The sequence below is a fragment of the Leuciscus leuciscus genome, assembly GCF_965113295.1.
Source record: "Leuciscus leuciscus genome assembly, chromosome: 12".
NCBI lineage: Eukaryota > Metazoa > Chordata > Actinopteri > Cypriniformes > Leuciscidae > Leuciscus > Leuciscus leuciscus.
The window spans coordinates 34767400-34795071 of record NC_138736.1 but is presented as its reverse complement, the minus strand read 5'-3'; the positions used below and the strand labels follow the sequence as shown (position 1 = coordinate 34795071).

General features: G+C 38.4%; 1 protein-coding gene across 1 annotated transcript in view; it reads right to left on the bottom strand.

The window, feature by feature from the left end:
- col9a1c (collagen, type IX, alpha 1c) overlaps nt 1–25852 on the bottom strand; it is a 42454-nt gene extending 16602 nt beyond the window's left edge. The window contains exons 1-15 of the mRNA XM_082186173.1: nt 25493–25852; nt 21178–21260; nt 17303–17374; nt 16239–16368; nt 12263–12659; nt 10749–10829; nt 9919–9936; nt 9304–9396; nt 8177–8212; nt 3463–3534; nt 3072–3116; nt 2728–2763; nt 2477–2500; nt 2344–2397; nt 1885–1956 (exon numbers count right to left, since the gene is read on the bottom strand). Coding sequence (XP_082042299.1) covers nt 1885–1956; nt 2344–2397; nt 2477–2500; nt 2728–2763; nt 3072–3116; nt 3463–3534; nt 8177–8212; nt 9304–9396; nt 9919–9936; nt 10749–10829; nt 12263–12659; nt 16239–16368; nt 17303–17374; nt 21178–21260; nt 25493–25518 — 1239 coding nt within the window. The 5' untranslated portion in view covers nt 25519–25852. The remainder of the gene's footprint in view (nt 1–1884; nt 1957–2343; nt 2398–2476; nt 2501–2727; nt 2764–3071; nt 3117–3462; nt 3535–8176; nt 8213–9303; nt 9397–9918; nt 9937–10748; nt 10830–12262; nt 12660–16238; nt 16369–17302; nt 17375–21177; nt 21261–25492) is intronic.
- Nucleotides 25853–27672: the final 1820 nt, after the last annotated feature.

Sequence of the window (27672 nt, the reverse complement as noted above, 5' to 3'; positions counted from 1 at the left end):
TTGCGTTACATATTTTCCATTTTGTCTTGCGTTACAGATTTTTCATTTTGTCTTGCGTTACAGATTTTCCATTTTGTCTTGCGTTACAGATTTTCATTTTGTCTTGCGTTACAGATTTTCCATTTTGTCTTGCATTACAGATTTTCCATTTTGTCTTGCGTTACAGATTTTCATTTTGTCTTGCGTTACATATTTTCCATTTTGTCTTGCGTTACAGATTTTAAATTTTGTCTTGCGTTACAGATTTTCATTTTGTCTTCCGTTACAGATTTTCATTTTTGTCTTGCATTACAGATTTTCCATTTTGTCTTGCATTACATATTTTCCATTTTGTCTTGCATTACATATTTTCCATTTTGTCTTGCGTTACATATTTTCCATTTTGTCTTGCGTTACAGATTTTTCATTTTGTCTTGCATTACATATTTTCCATTTTGTCTTGCGTTACATATTTTCCATTTTGTCTTGCATTACAGATTTTCATTTTGTCTTGCATTACATATTTTCCATTTTGTCTTGCGTTACATATTTTCCATTTTGTCTTGCATTACAGATTTTCATTTTGTCTTGCATTACATATTTTCCATTTTGTCTTGCGTTACATATTTTCCATTTTGTCTTGCGTTACAGATTTTTCATTTTGTCTTGCATTACAGATTTTCCATTTTTGTCTTGCGTTACAGATTTTCATTTTGTCTTGCGTTACAGATTTTCCATTTTGTCTTGCATTACAGATTTTCCATTTTGTCTTGCATTACAGATTTTCATTTTGTCTTGCGTTACATATTTTCCATTTTGTCTTGCGTTACAGATTTTAAATTTTGTCTTGCGTTACAGATTTTCATTTTGTCTTCCGTTACAGATTTTCATTTTTGTCTTGCATTACAGATTTTCATTTTGTCTTGCATTACATATTTTCCATTTTGTCTTGCGTTACAGATTTTCCATTTTGTCTTGCGTTACAGATTTTCCATTTTGTCTTGCGTTACAGATTTTTCATTTTGTCCTGCGTTACAGATTTTCCATTTTGTCTTGCGTTACAGATTTTCATTTTATCTTGCATTACAGATTTCCATTTTATCTTGCGTAACAGATTTTCATTTTGTCTTGCGTAACAGATTTTCATTTTATCTTGCATTACAGATTTTCATTTTGTCTTGCGTTACAGATTTTCATTTTGTCTTACAATACAGATTTTCATTTTATCTTGCGTTACAGATTTTCATTTTGTCTTGCGTAACAGATTTTCATTTTATCTTGCATTACAGATTTTCATTTTGTCTTGCGTTACAGATTTTCATTTTGTCTTACATTACAGATTTTCATTTTATCTTGCATTACAGATTTTCATTTTGTCTTGCGTAACAGATTTTCATTTTATCTTGCATTACAGATTTTCATTTTGTCTTGCGTTACAGATTTTCATTTTGTCTTACATTACAGATTTTCATTTTATCTTGCGTTACAGATTTTCATTTTATCTTGTGTTACAGATTTTCATTTTGTCTTGTTACAGATTTGTATTAATTTATTTTATTGATTAATTAATATATTTTGTATTAATACATTTATAGTCAATAAGTTCATTGTTAACTGTTTTAGTTCAGTTTAAACAATAATTTTCTGTATTTTTACAGTACATTTTATATGAATTTCTACAAATTTCTAGATTAAAATTCAACAATGTAAACGAAAACTGAATACAGTGAGACATAGACATAAACTCTCAAATTAAAGCTCTACCATTGAGTGTTCTGGTTATATGTACACTAAACTAAATTAAGCCCATTACAGTATACGTTGCTTGACAGTTGTTTGAAAGCATTCGCCATATGTACATTTGCTAAACTTATGAAATTTGTCAATGGTAGAAGCCGGTCTTACTGCTGGTCCTGGAGTTCCTGGTGGGCCTGGTGGTCCTGGGAGCCCAAGTCCTCCTCTTGGTCCAGGAGGACCCTGGAAAAATATCATAAAGGATATTTATATTCTGGTAACAGAGACAATCAATAAAGCAATGACAACAAGAGCAACATTAAGTATGAAAACCGATATGTAATGAATGTAATTTTATACTTCAAAGGTGGCACAGAATCGCTTCTGAAATGGCATTTAGGGTTCTTTACACAGACTTTTTAATGCAGCCTAAAGGTGGCATGAATGCATTTCACAGCAATTATAACTCTATAATTTGATCCTAAGGGCTGAAGTGGTCAGAGCAGGCATAATTTAGTCAGGCTTTTATGCGGCACTACACAGAATTTAGCTACACAGCCTTAACTCTTTAGCTATATTAAGATGCCTTAGTATTAATGCACTGCGTAACACTTTGAAAAGAATTCCAACCTCTGGTCCGATGTTTCCCTCATCTCCTGGAGTACCAGGCTTCCCTGGGGGTCCCTGCATGAGTGGAAAATAGCATTAAGAAGTGTAATGTGAAATTAAAAGATGGGAGTTTTTTTTTTTTTTTTTTACATACTGGAGGCCCAACAGTCGCTGGTCCCTAGAAGAAGAAAAAAAACAACAACAACAACAGAATAAGTCAAACCTTCAAAATGCATAATTTGTCTAAAAAGCATGGCACAGGCATTTTTGCAAAGTAAATAATCAAAAACACAAGAAAATAATGATATGACAATACAACGTCAATAGAAAACGTCAACATCACAAAAACATTTAGCATTTAACAGTGAAGAACTTATTTGCTTTCCAAATGAGGAAAATACTTACTGGGGGTCCGGCAGATCCAGGGAAACCAGGAAGACCCTACAACCCCCCCAAAAAACAAATCTTAGCATAATGACATGAATTCACAGTCCCATGAGAGTTTCACAATTTGTAAAAATAATACTAATAATAATAAAAATAATAAAATAAAAAATAATAATAATTGTGCATTTTATGAAAGACTTTTTTGCAGGTAAATAGCAAATTATGAAGAATCTGAGAAAATGCATCATTTTATTGATTTTGCGCTGTTCCGCAATCATGGAATCATGAAAAAGGAAAAAGCAGGAAATTAATGTAAACTCAAACAGACAGTTAATTTAAGTGGTCTTTCTGAGGTCTCTTACTCTTTCTCCCACTGGTCCTCGTGGCCCCATGGGGCCCATTGGTCCCTACACATATATAAAGAGAACCAATTAACATTAAAGTGATTCATTTAGCACAATGAAATAAAACAATTTGTGTGCAGCTGTGAAACTGATTACACATTATTGATCGTCTCATTGGTAACTCTCTGCAATAAGGTCCCATCGCACTGACTAACATATTAATAATGAGCAATACATTTGTGATAGTATTTATTTATTTTTGTTAACGTTCGTTAATAAAAGTACAACTATTCATTGTTAATTTGTGTTAACTAATGCAGTTAACTAATATTACCAAATGGAACTTTATTGGAAAGTGTTATCATCTCGTTTAGGTTGTGTTATTAAGGTCATGTGTCTCAATACTAACCAATAGTCCCGGGGCCCCCTGCAGTCCTCTCTGTCCTGGCAGTCCAACCTCGCCTCGATCTCCTTTACTGCCCTACGACACACACAGAAAGACAAAAACAGTTTTATCACCATTCAGCATCGACTGCAGCTGTTGCTAAGATATGGCGGAGCACGGTGGGTCTATTCTAACGTAATTAGCGCTGCCTCTATGCATCTGTCCTCATCTGATAAGACAAGAGTCAGCTCTGAGCAGCATTTCACCTATTTATGACACACCAGAATTCAACCACGCTTTCTCTAAATAGATATTGACACAGGAAGCTGGATTGATTGGCTGTGTTTTGGATCTGGCAGCCTGTAAATGCATTTTCTCATTACGAGTTATAATACAAAACTTGCTGCTCTGTTTTAATGGGTATAGCGGTCAAGTTCAATAAAGGTATTATTCAATCTTACTGAATGAACGCAAAGTTTTAATTTTAGTCTGAAGAAGTTTATACTTCATAATTCAGGTGACACATAGGGGATTGTTCAAATATAGTTCTCAGAACTCGGTTCTCATGTTTTTTAAGGAAAATCCAGGATCGCAGATATCCCTTCTCAATTACTATTATTAGTAGTTTATTGTTGTAATTCAAACAGTACACTATTTTCTATAGACATTTTTTAAAAGAACAAGTTATCTATTTTTATACTGTGCATTTTCATATTGTGTTGTCTACTTATTTTGTAGTACACATTTTAAATTTGAGTGTGATTTCTATTAGAATTTTTTTGTGTTTTATTATCTTTTAAACAGCACACACACACATATATATATATTATATATACAGTATACTGTTTTATTTCATTACACAAATATAATCACAATATAGTTATATGTATATACAGTGTATACACCCCTCCTTGAACTGCCACCTTATCGTGGTGGAGGGGTTTGAGTACCCGAACGACCCTAGGAGCTATGTTGTCTGGGGCTATATGCCCCTGGTAGGGTCTCCCAAGGCAAACAGGTCCTAGGTGACGGGTCAGACTAAGAGCGGTTCAAAAACTCTTATGATGCCAACAAAATTGAGGACCGTGACGTCGCCCGGTATGGCGCAGCCGGGGCCCCACCCTGGAGCCAGGCCCGGGGTTGGGGCTCGTATGCGAGCGCCTGGTGGTCGGGCCTCCCCCCATGGGGTCCGGCCGGGCTCAGCCCGAAGGAGCGACGTGGGGCCACCCTCCCGTGGACCCACCACCTGCAGGAGGGACCGTAAGGGGCCGGTGCAAAGTGGATCGGGCGGCAGTCGAAGGCGGGGGCCTAGACAACCCGATCCCTGGACGCGGAATCTAGCTCTAGGGACATGGAACGTCACCTCTCTGGCGGGGAAGGAGCCTGAGATTGTGCGTGAGGTTCAGAGATTCCGACTAGAGATAGTTGGGATCACCTCTACGCACAGCTTGGGCTCTGGAACCACACTCCTCGAGAGAGGATGGACTCTTCACCACTCTGGAGTTGCCCATGGTGAGAGGCGGCGGGCTGGTGTGGGTTTGCTTATAGCCCCCTTCAGCTCAGCCGCCATGTGTTGGAGTTCACCCCGGTGAACGAGAGGGTCGCTTCCCTGCGCCTTCGGGTCGGGGATAGGTCTCTCACTGTTGTTTGTGCCTACGGGCCAAACGGCAGTGCAGAGTACCCGGCCTTCTTGGAGTCTCTGGGAGGGGTGCTGGAAAGTGCTCCGACTGGGGACTCCGTCGTTCTACTGGGGGACTTCAACGCCCACGTGGGCAGCGACAGTGACACCTGGAGGGGCGTGATTGGGAGGAACGGCCCCCCTGATCTGAACCCGAGTGGTGTTCTGTTATTGGACTTCTGTGCTAGTTACAGCTTGTCCATAACAAACACCATGTTCAAGCATAAGGGTGTCCATCAGTGCACATGGCACCAGGACACCCTAGGCCGGAAGTCAATGATCGACTTTGTGGTTGTTTCATCTGACCTCCGGCCGTATGTCTTGGACACTCGGGTGAAGAGAGGGGCGGAGCTGTCAACTGATCACCACCTGGTGGTGAGTTGGATCCGATGGCGGGGGAAGAAGCTGGACAGACTCGGCAGACCCAAACGTACTGTGAGGGTCTGTTGGGAACGTTTGGCCGAATCCCCTGTCAGAGAGATCTTCAACTCCCACCTCCGACAGAGCTTCGACCAGATCCCGAGGGAGTCTGGAGATATTGAGTCCGAGTGGACCATGTTCTCCACCTCCATTGCCAACGCGGCCACTCGGAGCTGTGGCCGTAAGGTCTCCGGTGCCTGTCGAGGCGGCAATCCCCGAACCCGGTGGTGGACACCGGAAGTAAGGGATGCCGTCAAGCTGAAGAAGGAGTCCTATCGGTCCTGGCTGGCTTGTGGGACTCCTGAGGCAGCTGATGGGTACCGACGGGCCAAGCGGACTGCAGCCCGGGTGGTTGGGGAGGCAAAAACTCGGGCCTGGGAGGAGTTCGGTGAGGCCATGGAGAAGGACTATCGGTCGGCCTCGAAGAGATTCTGGCAAACCGTCCGGCGCCTCAGGAGGGGGAAGCAGTGCCCTACCAATGCTGTTTACAGTGGAGGTGGGCAGCTGTTGACCTCGACTGGGGATATCACCGGACGGTGGAAGGAATACTTCGAGGATCTCCTCAATCCCGCCGTCACGTCTTCCATTGAGGAAGCAGAGGCTGAGGACTTGGAGGCGGACTCGTCCATCACCCAAGCTGAAGTCACCGAGGTAGTCAAGAAACTCCTCGGTGGCAAGGCACCGGGGGTGGATGAGATCCGCCCTGAGTACCTCAAGTCTCTGGATGTTGTGGGGCTGTCTTGGCTGACACGCCTCTGCAGCATCGCGTGGCGGTCGGGGACAGTGCCTTTGGACTGGCAGACCGGGGTGGTGGTCCCTCTTTTTAAGAAGGGGGACCGGAGGGTGTGCTCCAACTATAGGGGGATCACACTTCTCAGCCTCCCCGGGAAAGTCTATTCCAGGGTACTGGAGAGGAGAATCCGGCCGATAGTAGAACCTCGGATTCAGGAGGAACAGTGTGGTTTTCGTCCTGGTCGTGGAACACTGGACCAGCTCTATACCCTCTACAGGGTGCTGGAGGGTTCATGGGAGTTTGCCCAACCAATCCACATGTGCTTTGTGGATTTGGAGAAGGCATTCGACTGTGTCCCTCGCGGCATCTTGTGGAGGGTGCTCTGGGAGTATGGGGTTCGGGGCCCTTTGCTAAGGGCTACCCGGTCCCTGTACGACCGGAGCAGGAGCTTGGTTCGCATTGCCGGCAATAAGTCAGACTTGTTCCCGGTGCATGTTGGACTCCGGCAGGGCTGCCCTTTGTCGCCGGTTCTGTTCATAACTTTTATGGACAGAATTTCTAGGCGCAGCCAGGGGCCGGAGGGGGTCAGGTTTGGGGACCACACAATTTCATCTCTGCTCTTTGCGGATGATGTTGTCGTGTTGGCCCCATCAGACCAGGACCTTCAGCATGCACTGGGACGGTTTGCAGCCGAGTGTGAAGCGGCTGGGATGAGAATCAGCACCTCCAAATCCGAGGCCATGGTTCTCAGTCGGAAAAGGGTGGTTTGCCCGCTTCAGGTTGGTGGAGAGTTCCTGCCTCAAGTGGAGGAGTTCAAGTATCTTGGGGTCTTGTTCACGAGTGAGGGAAGGATGGAACGGGAGATTGACAGACGGATCGGTGCAGCTTCTGCAGTAATGCGGTCGCTGTACCGGTCTGTCGTGGTGAAGAAGGAGCTGAGCCGTAAGGCGAAGCTCTCGATTTACCGGTCAATCTACGTTCCTACTCTCACCTATGGTCATGAGCTGTGGGTTATGACCGAAAGGACAAGATCCCGGATACAGGCGGCCGAAATGAGCTTTCTCCGCAGGGTGGCTGGGCGATCCCTTAGAGATAGGGTGAGAAGCTCAGTCACTCGGGAGGAGCTCAGAGTAGAGCCGCTGCTCCTCCACATCGAGAGGGGCCAGCTGAGGTGGCTCGGGCATCTTTTCCGGATGCCTCCTGGACGCCTTCCCGGGAAGGTGTTCCGGGCATGTCCCACCGGGAAGAGACCCCGGGGAAGACCTAGGACACGCTGGAGGGACTATGTCTCCCGGCTGGCCTGGGAACGCCTCGGGGTCCCCCCGGAAGAGCTGGAGGAAGTGTCTAGGGAGAGGGAAGTCTGGGCATCCCTGCTTAGACTGCTGCCCCCGCGACCCGGCCCCGGATAAGCGGAAGAAGATGGATGGATGGATGGATATATATATATATATATACAGTGTGTGTATATATATATATATATATATATATATATATATATATATATATATATATATTGTTGTTTTAATTTTTAGTGTAGATTTAAAAAAAACTTTTTGTGTGTTTTTTAATTAGAATAGTATTATAAATCAGCTTTATAATTGTTAGTACTTACAAACTTAAAAATGTTTAGCTGGTTTAATTAAAAAAAGAGAGAATATAATGATATATCATCTTTGTAGATTATCTTTGTATTTATTTTTAGTGTTTAATAATAATAATAATAATAGTGATAATAATAGATTTATATATTTATAATCTGCTGTAACAATATATCGGCTCATCAGTATCGGTCAGTATCCATTTCAATATCAGTGCATCCCTTTTCCTAACTCTAGGACTAACTTTTAGAACAATGTCTCCCTGAAGATGTTGGAGATGAAGATGTTTCTTCAATGTTCCATACTTACCAGAGCTCCAGGGGATCCCGGGGTGCCTGGAATACCCTGAAGAACAGAAGATTTTTTTTTTTAGAAAAGGACACTAGGTGCAAAAAAAAAAACAGTAAGTCAGTCAGTGAGACTGAAAATCTCCAATGAGCAACTCCTGCCTCTCTCAACAAGAGAATAAATCCCTAATGAGCTGCCCGGGACGAAAGAACAAACGTTTCATTAGCTTTTGTCAAAGACTGAGCTGCTTAAGTCTAAAGGAACAATTCTAATGGAGGTTCATTAGACTTTTAGTACAGGACTGGATCACAGAAGATGACAATACAAAAGAACACGAGTTAAAAAGTATTGTTCCAACTGATAATCATTTTGATTTGAGCATCGCTACAGTGAATGAATAGGAAAATCGAATCCTTTGTCGATTGTACAACTAAATATCTTGTTTATGTTACGGCTAACATACAGGCTCATCATTACTGGTATTTTCTATTTTTCCCAAATAATAATAATTAATAGTTAATTAATAAGATAATGAACAAGATATGCATCAGATCTACTAGTAATTTCTCATATACTGGTAAACATGTGAAGTTGACTAAAGGCAACACACCCCAGATGAATAAGGTAAAAAAAAACAAACAAAAAAAAAAAAACATCCTTTTCCAGTTAATTGATTATATTAAGATTTGCACATATTTTTTGTATAATTTTTTTATGACATGCTTTTAAATATGCAAATGAGGCATCGTCAAATCAATTTCCAGAATAGGAATCTGAAGAAAGGATAAAGCCAGGTTCAGAAAATCGTTTTTACAGAGGGGATTTTGCATTTTCCTTGTTATCACTCCATAAATAAGAAAATACTGTCAACAGCCAGAAAAACGTCACCATGTTTTTAGGAAAATAATGTTGTATTAAACTGACTCGTTTGGAGAAAAGCCTTTAAGTGTATGCATAGTAACTGAAATCTACAGACACAAACAGATAAAGTACAAGAAAATAAAGACTTTAGTGTTATTTGGATGTTTTCTTTCCACTAGTCTGAAAAACATGTTATGAAAAGCCAAATAGCCCAAAATCTCAAAATTGGCTGTAGTGTCTTGCTTTCATTTACAGTAGTCATGTTTATATTGAACAGAAAGACATACGTCTCTCCCATCTCTGCCATCTTCTCCTTGGGGTCCACGAGGCCCCTCAGGACCCTCAGGGCCGGGGGGACCAGGGATTGGCTTGGGATCCGGCTGTAAAGTGTTCAAGGAGTAAAAGAAGGAAAACGATGAGTAAATGTAAACATGAAATGTTTTAGAATCCTTTTTATAATTTGCTTTGGTCACAAATAATCTATTTCATTAAACAAAATCAATAACTGGAAAGGCTACAAATAATCTCTCTGCCAGGGACCTTAAACAATTACTTTAACACAATAAAGAATAAAATGTAAATCATTATCTCTCTGCCGCCAGCTTCTCTTTATTAGCTTAAGCTTCAAGCGAGCCAAGGACATTCTGAAAGTAACCGTATTCTTTCAAGGATGGTTTCGTGAAATTCCAAAGACATTTCTTAATAAAATATCACATTATTTACCTTGTGGTGTAAATAATCTTATACACAGTATAAATTCATAAAAGCTGCTCCGGGTCATGTTTTGTGTATTGCAGTAAGTACAGCAGGTAGCAATGAGTCACTTCAGCAACAAAGCATTGTAGTAGATGATGATGAGTAATGATAAATTAAAGAAAAACAAAGTAAAAAAAATCAAATACCTCAGCATTGGCATACATCTGAAGAAGCGAGAGAGAGAGAGAGAGAGAGAGAGAGAGAGAGAGAGAGAGAGAGAGAGAGAGAGAGAGAGAATTAAGATTATTGCAGAGTTAGTGAAAGTGAAACCCCTTCACCAAAAAGAGAAAGCACACCTGTAGATGGCGCCACAACATGCGGCCTACGAAAGCGCCCCGCCGGCCAACTCGTCAAAAAACAAAGCAAATGCGTGAATGTCGACATTGATGTCAACCGTTAAGTGGCGAAGTGAGATGTTGAGGCAACTAGCGTTTCCAGTCAGCCATAGCAATAAACTCGATATTTTTAAGGTTGTACATTGGTTATGCAATGCATATATTAGAATGAAAGTAATGCTATTGATAATAATTTATTCAAAATTGTGTCTTAAATTGTACAATTGTATTTACCGTATTAAAACATATTTAACGATCTTAAGGTGGTTTACATTTACATTTATGCATTAGGCAGACGCTTTTATCCAAAGCGACTTGAATTGCATTTCAAGGTACACATTTACATTCTTATCAGTTCTTGCTTTCCCTGGGAATCGAACCCATGACCTTGGCGTTGCAAGCGCCAACACTCTACTGTTTGAGCTACAGGAAAGCCCAAGTAGCCAATCTGCTTGGTTTGATGGTCTTTGCATCCAGTTTTGGATGCTTGCTGATGAGGGTAAAAAGGCAGCCAAACCACCTTTCAGCCTTTCAGCAGGTAACTGACTTGATTTTTCCATATAAAAATAAAATAAAATAAAAAAAGATTGTGATTGGTCCGTTTCTCATTAAAGACAAAACAGGAAGTGATGAAAGCATACCTCAGTCAGAGGAAGTTCCATACAGCTTTCTCTCTGAGCTCTCTTTGGGTCACAGTGAATCAGCATCCACTGCAACTCAAACTGGAAAACATAAAACAACCAAGTTACTGCTTTATTTGTACGGTAACTACAACAACAATCTGCTTCATGTGGTGTAGAACATGAAAAGTGATGCACAGTCTCTGTTCGTCCTGTATATGCTCGTCCTGTAAATTCGTGATTAAAGATGAAAATGTGAATGAATAGAAAAGCTATGAAATGTCTTATTATCATTAAATTGAAATGACAGGTAATAATAGATTATGACCGAATTTTTTTGACCCTGTCCGTCAAAATGAAAGTCTAACGCAACCACTGGACTACATATACAAACCTTTTATGATTTACATATATCAGCTTTAGGTCTTCTGTTTTAGTTCACTGTAAGATGTGACTGAGGGCATGTTTTTATCCGTCCTTTGGACAAGAAGTGACAAGGTGCTGAGGTTCAGTAATCTGGCAGTAACACTCGTCAGACAGTGTGACAGTTACACATTCATCACAGGTGGATGTGATGGATTTGGCAGGTGCGGGGTGACGGTAACATTCATCAAATACAGTAGAGATCAAAACAACTGAATTAACCCTTCCAAGCAGGTTCAATATTAGTTACAAATTGTTAAAATCTTTGTTAACTATTTAAAATGCCATTTAAATTATTCATATCAAAGCAAAATCAAATCGTAACATCTTAACCTTGAAAGTATATGTCTGAACACAATGATATTAGAGGAGCACTAAGTATTTTCGGTTACATTTTAATTTAAGGTGTCCTTGTTACAGTGTAATTATACATATAAGTACAGAGTTATATTAATTAACTAACTAAATCTACTGGATTAGGGTTTGGTTTAGGGTTAGTTGCACGTACTTATACATAAATTATTAGCTATTATTATAGTGTTTACATATTATTATATTAATACATACTATAGTACATGTAACATGTAACAAGGACACTGTAAAATAAAGTGTTACCATATTTTTTGTTTATTTTTTGTTGGCCAATGCAACAGATAGATTTAAAAAAAAATAATAATAATAATAATAAAACATAATAATAATAATAAAAAATAAAAAATATATATACATAATACATATACATAAATAGCCAATGTAATTAATTTTTTCTGAATTTCTACATCTATGAAATTCATATTATGTGAGTGTAAATCATTTAAAAAATATGTCAAAACAAAAGTAAACTGTTAGTTTCTTAATGAATAAATTAGTCTAAATTATCATCAACAATAACAACAACATATTATTATTATTAGTAATAAATACTTAAGTAGCCAATGCAATTTATTTTTTATATAATCTAAATCTATATGCAATTCATCACAAGACTGTACATTCTAAACACATCTGTCAAAAGAGTGAATGAATAAATAAATAAATAAACTCTTCATTAGTAATATTGCCGCACATTTAAGAAAGTGGAAAAGCACTACTGATGAAACTGTTGCTCTCACCACTACAGAGGTGTTGGGATCAGAATCCAGTCTTCCGATGAGAGTGTCTCCCTCTGTGTTGACATAGCCTTTCCTCTTGATGGGCTTCTGGTCCACCGGGTGACAGTCCACGTACAGCGTCACCAGCTCCTTCTCCACGCCAACCATCACCTTGTGCCATTTAGTGTTGAAGAGGACAGAGAGGCCCGGAAAGGTGACGGTCTGGACGTCTCCTTCCATAGTGGTGAGGAAGAACTCCAGGGCCTGCTGGTCTCCATTGAGACGCATGCCTGCCTGCTTCAAGCCGTCTTCATCCACCACCTGCCAGATGTTCCACACCTTGTTCACGGTGTTCTTGATCATGCGGAAGGTGGTCATGAAGGAATACTCATCCGGGAAGCCCCTTGGAAAGTTCAGCCTGGTGGGAAACAAATACAGTACGTACATTTATTAAATATATGTTCCATAATACAGGTTTGTTTTTGTTCCTCCCACAAATGGATTGCAGACAGAAATCAAGATCCGTCAGTGCTGTTAGATACAAAAAAATAATGTGTATCATATCATGGTTGTATCATGGTAACTCACAGCAAATGTAAGTTACCTAATATTATATATATATATATAAACCTATATATATATAAACCTATATATATATATATATATATATATATATATATATATATATATATATATATATATAGGTTTAGAAGCCCACTTTAAAGTTTTAAATGTATATTGTAATCTAAAATAAAATCAATTATCTATAATAATAAAATAAAGGTCCATTTGAAATGGTACATTTGTGTTAAAACATTCTAGTGATTCATTTAGGTTAAATGTGGGGGAAAAAAACAAGGTTTTGAAGCCTGTTTCAAATGTTTAAATATATAATTTAATCTATATGAATATTGACATATGGGTGGGTGGTTTAAGTTAAACTGTATAAATAAAATAAAATATTGGTCCATTTGAAATGGTATATTTGTGGTACAAACATTCTAGTGATTCATTTAATAAAAATTGCCCAAAAATTGTCATATTGAAAAAACTATGGAAGGTCAAATGTGGGGGAAAAAACAAAGTTTTGAAGCCTGTTTCAAATTTTAAATATATAATTGAATCTATATGAATATTGACCTATGGCCTGTGGGTGGGTGGTTTTAGTTAAACTGTATAAAAAAATTAAAAACATTTTTTTAATTAAATTAAGAAAATAAAATGAAATAAGAGAGAAAATGACATGAAATGGAACATTCTAATGATTTTTTAATTAGACAAATTACCATTTTAAAAACTGATGGCAGGTAAAATTGTCAAACTTTTTTCAAGAATTGCACTGTAAACGCTTACATTTTAAAATATAATGTTGCATTGGTAGGTTTGTTAAACATAAAGTACTTCTGCAAATTCATAATGAAGTTACGTTCTTGTTATGAAGCGCATCTATTTATAAATGGGATGTATTACCTCTAAGAATAGTAATCCACCTCCATTATTGTCTGATCATCAAGGGAATAGCCCTGCATTATACACAGAGCTCGGCTTCAAGTTGTTCTGAGATAAAATTATGAATAACAAACAGATCAGAGAAGTGCACTTTCATCTTCAAAGCCTGTGTGGCGTCCGTGAGTTATTTCAAAGGGACGGTGCTGGCTTTCATTGCAGTGTGTTAAAGAATCAGATCCCGGGCTGCAGGCGGTGAGTGAACAACACACACCATCTGAGAATCAATTACCTTGTCTGGTTTTACACGCACCCTCTCTGGGCTCGACCCCGTGTGGCGTTTTAACAGGCAGAGGGGCTCTGCGGGAGATGTTCTTACGAATGAAGCTACAGCGACCTTTAACCAGCTTGTAAATGGATTAAGGTGAGGCCATAAATATGGAGTTTCCTGTTGGCTAGTAAAATAAATGAGGGCCACTGTTCGGAATAATCTCAGTCTCAAGAAACCCCTTTCTCCCATTTCATTTCATTCCATTCCAAGTCACGCTCTCCCAAATAGATATCAGCACTTCAAAGACAAGCTGAGAGTCCATTTAATAAGTTGGTAGTGTCAGTTACATAATGGTTTCCTTGTTATAGCACAGTTTTTGTGAATTGATACTACCCTTTGTAGCATTAGTTTGCATAAATCCAAGCATTTACAGACATCTCACCCAGCAAAAACTCATTTCCGGAAGATGACAACCTTTAAAGCTCTTCCCTGATAATAACCCTTCTTTTTCCGCTTATATTCCTCTGACCTTTTCTCTTTTGTAATGTCTCTCAGCCATCTCTCTTTCTTCAGTCTTTCTTCAAATCTCCCTCTTGCTCACTCTCTCTCCTCTCCCATCATGAGTGGGCACGCCCCTTATTGCTGATTGGCTCACTCTCTCTCCTCCCCAATCATAAGTGGACACGTCCCCCACTGCTGATTGGCTCACTCTCTCTCCTCCCCCATCATGAGTGGACAAGCCCCCTACTGCTGATTGGCTCACTCTCTCTCCTACCCCATCATGAGTGGACAAGCCCCCTACTGCTGATTGGCTCACTCTCTCTCCTCCCCCATCATAAGTGGACATGCCCCCTACTGCTGATTGGCTCACTCTCTCTCCTCCCCATCATGAGTGGACACGCCCCCTGCTGCTGATTGGCTCACTCACTCTCCTCCCCCATCATGAGTGGACACGCCCCCTACTGCTGATTGGCTCACTCTCTCTCCTCCCCCATCATGAGTGGACACGCCCCCTGCTGCTGATTGGCTACAAGTGTGTTGTGCTGCTCAGGCCAATTCACTTTCAACAGTGCTTCTCAGAAATCGCTTACCGCAACTTTAATTGTAATTTACATGCAATTAAGTGTCCGAAAATATTACATTCAGTTCACATTAAAGTAGATAATTTATGTAATAAGTATGGCTTTAGTATGCTAAAAGTATGCTACTTGTTTTTCACAAAGGTATAACTGATGTATATCAGTTCCCTCTTCAAAGTTTATTATAAAATTCATGCTCATTAAAGGTGCATTGCGCAAGTCTCTGAGTTTTTGCAGAACTATGCCCCCTCTGGCGGCAAGCGAAACTGCAGCCAGAAGTGTGCACGCTCACGGACAAAAGTTTTCTTTTTTTTATCTTACGTGGAGTTTGCGTTGGTGTTTGAAATGAACTACAAGCCGGTCTCTTAGAATCCATCTTCTACGGAGAATGGCGGCGAATACACAAACCTGCCAGACAGCCAGGTGAGCGTGCCGTGAACGCGCATGACGTCACGCCCAGTTTAAAATTCCGGCCCGAATCCTTCTTATTTATTTTACTTTACAGGATTATAGAGACAATCTCAGTGATCAGAGAAGGGCTCATTCAGCCAATCAGGCAATTGTTTAAGCATGTATGGGTTAGAAAACGGGTATTTTTAACATGAAAAGTTGCTTAATGCACCTTTAAAGCATAAAAATTATTAATAATAAATTATATATTTTCCCTAAGCCTCTTTTCAGTTATCAGCGATCATGTATCTTACTACTACTACTACTACTACAAAAAAAAAAAAGAAAAAAAAGAAAAAAGGAATATTAATATATAAAAAATATATATTATATAAATATTACGCCTGCTGAAACGTGAGTATTCGTATGTCAGCGTGATTGTATGGGGCATCTGGGAATGCAGCGTTTTGCTCAAGCGGATCCACATGGGTTCAGACAAGTTCGTTTTTGCATTATTAGAAGCTGTTCAGAGGGTGATAACACCTGTCTCTGACCTGTAATAATGCAACACCTGAAACAAAGATCACAGATGCCAACACGGTTGTGTATGTATGTGTGTGTGTGTGTGCATACAGTATGCAAAATATTTAGCTTTGGTTTATGTAGTGCACTCATGCATATACTGATAAGAGTGTAGTTTTTTGTGTTGTTGTACATCATTTATGTGTGTTTTTGCACATAAAGGCATCCTCAGTGTTTATGTGTGTTTGTGCACATAGTTTATTGAGTGGTCAGGTTTAGTTCTAGTTACCTGGTTGGGATCTGGAAGTTAGCCTCTTTGTCGAGTCTGTACGCCACCTGGAGGGGTGTGGAACCTTCTACCTTTCTGACGCCCTTCATCGGGATGACATCCAACTGAAACTGTGTGATCAGATCAAATCCTGCCACACACAAATACAATCGAATCAGTTCATTTAAAAGTAGACATTTCAAGCTCTCTATAGACACATATATCATGCAAATGTGGGAAGACAAATCAGACTTTGAATTTCAGATCACACACAAAATATCTGCCTAAAACCTAATAATTTCTGGAAAAAAGGAAACAATAACAATAAAATGTGATTAAAATAATTAAAATGGTGTATTAATTGTATACAATGCATTTTATTCTTACAAGAATATAATTTGATCCACATTAGATTAGATAATACATTTTCCATTAGCATTTGTGACAAATTCATGCACTAAATAACTTAATGCTGTTAAATGCATTAATATGCACCAAAAACATCCAGTAGGTCTCTCTACATCTGTTTGCCTCAGTAAATGAGATTGTAACTTGCTTACTCCCCGTTTCCAGCCTGTGCACAGAGCAGCACATGTAAGTGATTTGAGGTTGCACCCTCCGCATTATTTGTTAAAAGCGAAGGAGTCGCAACCAATTAAGATCTTGCTGAGCTAGAAGTGTTTCCACTGCAGAAATTGGCCGGCCAGAGACGAAAGTTTTATTTGCCTCATTTGAGATCTAAAGATGTCTTGAAACAAGGTGACTATCAGCTTCAGCATCTTTGCCTAATGAAACAAACAGCTTTGTGCCGCTGCATGTCCTACTTAAGGCTATTTATAGGTAAACAATGCCTGAACAAAGAGGATTTTTTATCGATAATCATGCAGAATAATAATGGTTAAATATTCATGCTAACATTCATGAAAAGTGCTCTACTATGCAGATCATAATTTTTTTTAAAGGAACTGGGCCTTCATTTTTGGATTTGTCATATCCTGGATTTACTGCATTACATAAAATCCCAAAGAGTCTGCAATGTATGCACACAGTTCACAGCATGTTTTCTCACAAGGGCTCTATTTTACCTGGAAGGTCATCTTGTCCATTCTTCATGGTTGGGCACACCGTTTCGCCATCTAATCTGTTCAAATCCAGCTCTGAAAAATTAATAAGTGACATGAGTGTTGTGCCAGGCCTTTCTGCAGTAACATATCACCAGAGAATACACTCTGATTCTAAAAAAAGTGACATTCACCAATCTCTTGACAGCAGGCAATTATCACATACAAATATCTTTTAATAAATAATAATAATAACAATTATGATTACTAATTATATATATATATGGCAGAAAACACTTAATATGGTTTTGGTTCATATAGTGATAAAAAAGTACCCCATGTGTAAAATGAAATACTCTGCTGTATCTTTAATGCTGTGGGCCTAATTTTCTGCTGGAGGTCCTGGACATCTTGTTCAAATACACATGACATCATGGATTCGATCAAATACCAACAGATAAAAAATCTAAACTTGATAACCTCTGCTAGAAATCTTATAACGGGCCATGTTTGGATCTTCCAACAGGACAGTGATCCAAAAACAAACATCAAAATCAAAACAAAAATGGGTCACTGAGCACAAAACCAAGCATCTGCAATGGCCATCCCAGTCCCTGACCTGAACCCTATAGAAAATGAGTGGGCTGAACTGAAGAGAAGAAGTGCCAACACGGATCTGGGAATCTGAAGGATCTGGAGAGATTCTGTATGGAGGAATGGTCTCTGATCTCTTGTCAGGTGTTCTCCAAACTCATCCGGCATTATAGGAGAAGACTCAGAGCTGTTATCTTGGGGGAGGTTGGAGGTTGCAAAAAGTATTTAATAAAAGAGGGCAAATAATTGTTCCCAATGTGTTTTGGAGAAAAACATTTATTTCATAATGTGATTTTCCCCCCACTTTCAATTCTTTAATTTCTTTTACTTCAATGAAAGGTTAGATTTTTGCTTCTTTCTTTTATTTAAATAAAATATCAAAAGGCTAAACAATGTAGATTTATTTTTTACAGCCATATTTACCAAGTGGGCAAATAATTCTGACCAGCACTGTACACATACGCCTTGCCAGACGAGCTACGAAAGTAAATAGAAGTCAAATAAACAAATGTATTTTCTAATTTGCAGCAGCATCATTTAAAGGCCATATGTGCACCGCTGAGCATAAGATGTGATCAATTTGTCGTGATTACAGTGGGGAAGCACTTTCTGGAATTATGGACTTAAGTGTACATGTGTGGACCTGCAGGGCAGCTTTTATAAAGTCAGATGACTGACAGACAGTCATCTGTGCTCATTTGTATTAATCTAATGTAAGTGCACGATGGGAAAACAAATGTGACATTCCATCTATCACAAGGACAGTTTACCTCCTATGAACATTAAACCCTCTGATGGAGAACATCAGCCCTGTTTCCTTTCTATAGTTCACCGTTTGACAGCCTGATGCACTTAAAATATCCTGAGAATGGACTTGATCTGTTGTTTTAGCACTGATTTTCATATATGTATGAATTGTATGTTAAAGAAAACTGATTTAGGATGCTAAAATATCTGTTTAGTGTGGTTCCACTATTCTGTGATCTAAAAAAGATTTTTTTAAATGCTACCAAAATGTCCCAAAGTTGGCTAAAATTAGATAATAAAAAAATAAAAAAATAAAAGATATTTGATCACTTCCGATCAGAAACATACCATGATATGACCATGTTTTGGGGTGTTCATCATGGTTTTAGGACGGTATTCTGTGATGATATTGCTATGGTGTTCTTTTAAGCACCTTGGTAATAATGTATGATATGGTAATCATACAATGCCATGGCATATTACCATCAGGTACCACCACAGCGGTTTTATAAGGGTTTAAGTTTGGCTCTGAGACTAAAACTGCAGTGCTGGAAATCATGAAATAACCGCATGGGGAGCTGGCGGGCTTCATCTGCTGACGCAGCGCTCTAACAGAAGAACAGTATGAACAGACACACTGACATCTGGAACTTCTTGAAAGCCTGAAATAAGCAGGCAGGAGCGAGAGGTACCATAGTAAAAAAGGCATTTCCCTGTGTTTTTACAGTGCTGTTCATCCGGGCGCAGAGCCGTGTGAGAGCGCTTTAAACCCTCATATCCTCTCGTGTCATTTTAAAACCACCCATTAGTGCAAATGAGGGACAAAGCCGAGAATGAAGCCGCACTCTCTCGCACACGTTTATACGTGCCTGCAGGCATGCTTATGGTGGCACAGTGATTCATTGTGGACCACACACTGATGTCAAACCCATCACAACTGTACACTGTAAAAAACGTTGTAAATAAAAGGAAGGTTATTGGAGTGTGTTTTACAAGAAAATACAATTTCAGTGTTTCTACTTTCTACAAAATTGCCATTTTGATGTTTAATTCAATGTGTAACTTTATAATAATTTATAAAATTTACTGGTAATTTCTGAGTGAATATTCTTTAAAAAATAAATCATACACCAAATTATGTGTAGTGTAAGGTCACATGCCGAGACTTAAATCGCTGCAATGTTGCATCACTACTTGGTGCTCCTATTCATCTACTGTATCCAAATATTGATGCACCTCTTGATGGAAATTACATCACAATATTTCTTTCCATCAAGAGGGGCATCCATTTTTGGTCAAGATCTTGTATTGACAATGCAAGAGTCCAGCACTCTGTAAAGTCTCCTCCAGCACATCCCAAAGACTCTCAATGAATTTAAGCTCTGGACTCAAAGGTGCCAATTCATGTGTGAAAATGATTCTCCATGCTCCTCCCAACCATTCTTTCACAATTTGAGCCTGATGAATCTTGATATTGTCATCCTGGAATATGACCATGATGTGTTGTCCTACATAGTGTTACGCAGCACGTTTGAGCTTCTGCAAGAACCAATGAGGTTCATTCTAGTGTTATGCAGCACGTTTGAGCTTCAGCAAGAACCAATGAGGTTCATTCTCGTGTTACGCAGCACGTTTGAGCTTCAGCAAGAACCAATGAGGTTCATTCTCGTGTTTACGCAGCACGTTTGAGCTTCAGCAAGAACCAATGAGGTTCATTCTCATGTTATGCAGCACGTTTGAGCTTCAGCAAGAACCAATGAGGTTCATTCTCATGTTACGCAGCACGTTTGAGCTTCAGCAAGAACCAATGAGGTTCATTCTCATGTTATGCAGCACGTTTGAGCTTCAGCAAGAACCAATGAGGTTCATTCTCATGTTACGCAGCACGTTTGAGCTTCAGCAAGAACCAATGAGGTTCATTCTCGTGTTACGCAGCACGTTTGAGCTTCAACAAGAACCAATGAGGTTCATTCTCGTGTTACGCAGCACGTTTGAGCTTCAACAAGAACCAATGAGGTTCATTCTCGTGTTACGCAGCACGTTTGAGCTTCTGTAAGAACCAATGAGGTTCATTCTCGTGTTACGCAGCACGTTTGAGCTTCAGCAAGAACCAATGAGGTTCATTCTCACGCGTCAAGCAGGTTCGGTTGAGCTTCTGTTTATGTTCGCTGATCTATGTTTATATGTGAATAAAAGCCTAAATTCAATCTGTTCATCAAATAAAGTGATCGTGACATGAGGGTGAGTATTTGATGACAAAATTATAAAAAAAAAAAAAAAATTAATAAATTAAAAAAACCTAACCCTTTAACTAGCATTTTCAGGGTGGAAATTTTTTATTTTCGTGACAAAATTACTGGCACATAACATGAGAGCAGAAATGTCAAATAGGACATTAATTAATCATCAATCTGTTTTTTGTTTTTTTTGACTCCTCATATCTGATATTCATTTATACCTGACAATCAACAATGACTAAAAAACTAAAAAACAGGAAAGACAAAGGCATTATGGGACATACATTTCTGAGACATTAAACATCAAAAGAAGATACTCACGAGCGAGAGCTGGAGCCCAGAGCAATGTGAAGACAATCATCCGTGTTAAACATCCTGTCAATGTCCGTCGCCAGACCCGACTCCTGCCAGAGACAGAGACAGAGAGCATTCTGATTCACAAAATATTGTTATCACAAAACTAATACATGCAAACAAATATTGACAAGACGTGCCCCCCTTTTTTAAAGGTTTTGAAAGTGGGTTTAAAGCAGGGATATTTGGTGTCTCTGATAAAAAAGATGTTTTGATGAAAATTTTGAAACTACTTTTCATACTTTTATTCAGCAATGAATGGCATTCAATGAATGGCATTAAATACATTTATAATGTAGAAAAATATTTTATACTTCAAATAAATGCTGTTCTTTTGAACTTTCCATTTATGAAAGAATCCTGAAAAAAAGTAACACGGTTTCCACAAAAATATGAAGCAGCACAACTGTTTTCAACATTAATAAAAAAGAATAATATGAAATGTTTCTTGAGCAGCAAATCATCATATCATAATGATTTCTGAAGGATCATGTGACACTGAATGCTGGAGTAATGATGCTGAAAATTCAGCTTTGCATCACATGAATAAATTATATTTTAAAATGTATTCAAATAGAAAACAGTTATTTTAAATTGCAATATTTCACAATATTACTGTTTTTACTGTATTTCTGATCACAAAAAAAAAAAACTAAAAAAAAAGCAGCCTTGGTGAGCATAAGAAACTTCTTTCAAATCCAGTAAAGCAATAGTACTGAGCCCAAAGTTTTGAACAATAACAGCACTGAAGATTATTCACGTCATTCAGACACAGACACTCAAGAAACCCCAGCAGCTCCAGACTGGAAGACACCCATGCTGAGATAGGGAAAGAGACACTGAGCTTTTGATCAGACCCGAGCCACCTGTCCCTGTATGTGTATGTGTGTGTGTGTGTGTGTGTGTGTGTGTGTGTGTGTGTGTGTGTGTGTGTGTGTGTGTGTGTGTGTGTGTGTGTTGTTGTTGATTTAAATTGGCTAGAGGCACAGGAAGGTGACAGGAATATATTCTGGCTCTGTAATGATGAATGAGTCATGAGTCTCACACAATGTGCACTATCTATACACACCTAACCCTGTCATCCATCCATCCATGATCCATCCATCCATCACACAGTGAGCTTTAGGCTCTTGTCAGGGTCAGAAGCAAGTCCAGAATACATACAGCAAGTCATTCAGTGCCCTTTCGTTCTACTGGATTAATGGTAAACATTTGACAGCTCCTGTAAGTGATTGTTTTGCAAATATTATGCATAAATTGTCCTGTTACCTGACAGATATCAGATATCTGAAACAGAAGCCCTGCGAATTCACAGCAGTCTTTGTGACAGCACTGCAGCACTTACAATCGGCCTACGCACGTGTTGGTCGATCACAAAACTTGGCAAGCTCTCTGCCCGTCAGTCATCATGTGTTCAAGTTTGCTGACACGGATTTATTATAAATATCTGCCTGAATAAACGATTCAGACATCAGATCTTCTCTGATTAAATCTAACAAAACGCACTAAGGCAGATGTCAAGATTTGAATAACAACTGAATATATTTTTGAATATATTCAAAATATAATTTATTCATGTGATGCAAAGCTGAATTTTCAGCATCATTTCTCCAGTCTTCAGTGTCACATGATCCTTCAGAAATCATTCTAATATGCTGATTTGCTGCTCAAGAAACATTTATTATTATTATTATTATTATCAATGTTGAAAACAGTTCTGCTCCTTAATTTTTTTGTGGAAACCACAATACATTTTTTTCAGGATGTAAACACAATTTCATATGCATCTCGGTCAACCCTGTTAGGACTGTCAAAAAGATCCTCTCTCTCTCAGCTTAATCTCATTCCCTTGACAAATGGTTTTGCTTTGCAAGCAATTGTTCTATTATACAAAAATAACAGCTTGTATTTTTCAATTGCAGCTCTTGGGTTGAGGCAGAAGCATGTGTGAAGATGACAGAACAGTTAAACAGAAGGATCAGAGCACAATACAGACAATTATGCAACTTCAGATAAGCGGAAATAAAAGTTAGAGAATGTGCATATAATAATAATAATAATTTGTTACATTTATATAGCGCTTTTCTGGGTACTCAAAGCGCTTTACATATGGAAGGAGGAATCTCCTCAACCGCCACCAATGTTCAGCATTGACCTGGATGATGCGACGGCAGCCATATTGTGCCAGAACGCCCACCACACACCAGCTTATTGGTGGAGAGGAGAGTAATGAAGCCAATCAGTATATTGATATGATATGAATATGAATATGAATATGAATATGCTCGAGTACTGTATATGCATCTGTGTATGTGTGACATTGTTTGTCTATGAGGAAAACGGCTTATAAATCAAACTAAGTGATGTTTTTTTAAAAACGTTTTTAGTTACAGCTCTCAGATATGATTGTAACTAAAATCAAAATGATTGAAATTAAAAACATTTTGAAAAGAAAAGAAAGAAAAACATTTTAGGATAATTAAGATTATGGTAACACTTTACAATAAGGTCTCATTAGTTAACATTAGTTATTGTATATGAGACATGAACTTACAATTAGCAATACATTTATTATTTATTCATCTTTGTTAATGTTAGTTAATAAAAATAGTCATTCATTATTTGTTCATGTTAGCTCACAGTGCATTAAGTAATGTTAACAAATGCAACTTTTGATAATGTATTAGTAAATGTTGAAATTAACGTTAACTAAGATTAATAAATGCAGTAGAAGTGTTGTTCACTCTTAAATCTTGTTAACTGAAGTAATTAACTAATGTTAACTAATGAAACCTTATTGTAAAGTGTTACCACATTATTCTATTGATAATTTAGCACATTTCCACCGATTTTCATTGTTGCAATTAAAGCAAAGTATAATTAAATATCATGGCACATTTGATAACGCTAAATTTTACTTAAAAAATCATTGCTTTACAGTACAAGAAAGAAAGAAAGAACCACCATTCCTACCATTATCCATTGCATACTACATACTATATAAAGGCAGTATGGCATTGTCATCTGAGAGCATGAGGTTTTGTAGGATTCTCTGTGTCTCATACAGTAGTGGGTGAAGCTCAGATTAGAAGGTGGGGTTATTTAAATCTTGGATTTCATCCTGCTGAACACCCGTAATCCATCCAGGGCTTCATTCGCTTTCTGAACACGAACGTATGAGGGAACGTTTCGGAAATCACAAGCTACTGATTAATCATAGTACAGGAGATTTGTGACCAGCAACAGAGTAAAAATACCAAAACTGAGGGGGAACTCTGTCCACTTTATATAACAACTGACTCACTGAACATCAGCCACAAAACATTGGAAATGTTCCATATTAGTACCATGAAGTAATATGCACAGTAAATGCCCGTACAAAATTGTGGCAGTAAAAAAATCTGATGATAATACTATAGTATTTGCCCAAAATCCTTAAAAAAACAAAGCACGGTACTTCTTTGGAATATCATTTTAGTGGTATACATATACTAAAGTACTGTGCAGGGTTCTTAAAACCTTTTGACCAAATCATTTACATGAATTATTCAATTAAAAAAAACAAATCTAAAGCATTTAAAAAACTATTTCTTGGATTTGTATTACTCTGCCAGGCTTGGAAATCACAATTTTAAAATTCCCTGATATTAACAGGTTTTTCCATAACCTCTGACCATGATATTACAGTCAATATTCTCTTATAAAGTCATCTCAATTGAGTAGCTAAGATGTGGCCTAATGTGGCCAACATTCTCATCTTGCAAACACACATACTGCAATATGGAGAACATCATCAGATTTGTGTTGGGACGTGTCAGTCTCTTTCAAGACAACTGCTGTTTTTCTGAACAAACCAACTGCTGTCTTTCATCCAGATGTTGAGGGAAGTTCCTCCTCAACTTTCATCTAAACTATAATTACAAAGGTGCTTAGAAGAAAAGAAAATCATATAGATTCACACAGGTATTTTATCATGTACTAACAGAGAAGAGCCTGCCTTAAAAACTCTAAGATATAAACAAGTATTTATCAACACAGACGCAGTTAAGCCTCAATTTAGGTGTTAAAGGTACAGTTAGCTTATCGGAGGAAAATTAGACACAAATTGCTCAGGGAATAGGAATTAATTTTACAGTCTGTGAGTATTCAAAACATTCTAGTCACTCAAAAATAGAGTAAAAGCAACTCATCAGAGGGAAATATTCCCCAAAATAGTCTCAAAAAATAAATTAAGATCTTTTTCATGTTTTTCATGAGTGTCACCAAAGGTTTGAGATCTTACCTGCTCATGCTGAGTTGAGGAGCCATGTTTCTGTCCCTCAACGGGGATGTGAGAGTCTGAATGGATGTAGAAGAAGTTTTGTCCTTTGGTCCAGAGATGCGTCGTCCCCCTCCAGTCCGTATTCAGCTGTACCCACAGGCCTATCTGACGACCTGTGCAAGAGATGCCAAACTTTTGGGACACATTAAGGGTTTTTTGCAAGGGCGACCTGGCTTGGTTCCTGACGTCCCATTGGCTGGGTGAGCTTCGAGGGGTGGTGGCATGGTTTTTTATGACTGATGTTTAAGGGAGATGTTGCGCCTCGGGCGTTACGAGCACCTTTTTTCATTTCTGCACAGGAGCTAATAACACATGTTGAGCAGCGGTAATTCTTCTAATGGGAAGCCCTACTGTGGGGAGAGCCTGTCATAAACATTATGTTAGATTGTGTGTTCTTGAAGCTGGTTAAAAAAATACTTTCAGCATACCACCTGGTTGACAATCATTATTCACGAATCATACTTCCAACTGCATGAATAAATCCGTGCTGATTGCACAAAAGTTGCAAATGCGGGTAAAGACGTTGCTGGAAAATGAGGAGGAGAAGGTAGTGTCCTTTAACAATGCTGAATCCAAGGTTTCTCCAGGTAGACTGGCACTGAAATTACTGCACTGTAGTGCTCCTTCAAACTTTGTTTTGTCACATTTTCTGCGTTGATTTTTGGAGAAAATCTAAAATTTAAAATGATAAAATGGTTAAAAGGTTGAAAACAATTGTTAAAAAAGGTGGAGTTTTCTGCAGAATTCAGTGGGTGCAGGTTTCTAGTTAGACCGACTGATGACTAATAGTGAAGGATGTTGAGAAAAATCTGTCAATTGGGACATATTCCATAATAAATCTCAATTTATGCCAAAAATATGTGTTTAAACATTTAAAAAAAAAAAAAAAAAAAAAAAAAGCTGATGGAATAAGAACAGCAGCAGCAAACAAATCTCTGCCAATCTTCCTCAGAAAATGGTTAGACATACTGATGACTAACCGTTAGGGATGTTGAGGTACATCTAACAGATGGGACATATTGCATAATAAACCGATAAAACATTTGCATGTTTATATTAGATTAGTCCTTATTTGATTATATAAATGAACATTGGAGACCCCTTTGGGAATGCTCTGAAAAGAAAAAGGAGATTGTAAAGTCGCTGTAAAATGACTGTGAGGTCGATCTGAGTCTGCTTGCATAAGCCCCCTCACTATAAAGGTCTTGCCTTGCAGCTTTGCCCTCATCAGAGGAGGATTCTGAGAAAGGAAATACTAATGACATCAAAACGGGTCTATGAAAGTTACTTGCTCACAGGCATGTCAGCCACAATGACTTCTGTTACATCAAATGTTATGTAATTTATACCTTACAAGAGGACTTAGGGTATTGCTGTAGGGCTCAGACAGAATCTGCATTTCATCTTACAGGATATATAATTCAACACCTTCATTCACTCTTCACAAGATTAAAGCAGTTTTGTCTGTTATAAAAAAGAAAGTGAAAAGCACTTGAAAAAGTTATAGCACCAACTTTAAAAAACGAAGAAATGCTGAAGCATGCATCATGTACTCATAAAACACGTTCAGGCTGTCATGGAACATCTGGATGGCTGGTCATTAATTAAAGATTTTAGACACCAAGCAAAAAAAAAAGCAAAAAAAAACAACTTGAAGAATGCGTGAAGACAGCAAAATTACTGTGTCAGACATTCTCTGATAGTGAGCCATAAAAAAATAAATTAAAAAAATCAAGGCTGCTAATACAGCATCATTGTGTGACAGAGAGCATGTGTGGTCAATTACTACAGAATGACACCGCCTGAGGCTAGGTTTGAAATAGAATACTAAAATGCTTACTGCATATTAGCAGGTAAAAATGTACACATTATGCAATGACAATATGCCATATCTTTACACTACACCGTAAAAAAAAAAAAAAGAAGAAATCCTATTACATTTACGGTAAAAACTGGCAGATGTGGTTGCCTGAAATTCCTCGCAAAAATACTGTCACAATAATCCCTTTCACAGACACATTCAGTCTTTACTGGTAAATTACCGTTAAGAGATCATGTATGAACAGGACCTTTTCAAAAATACGGGAAAATCAGTTCTGGTAATTTACCAGTGTGATAAGTCGTAACATTACCAGTTAATT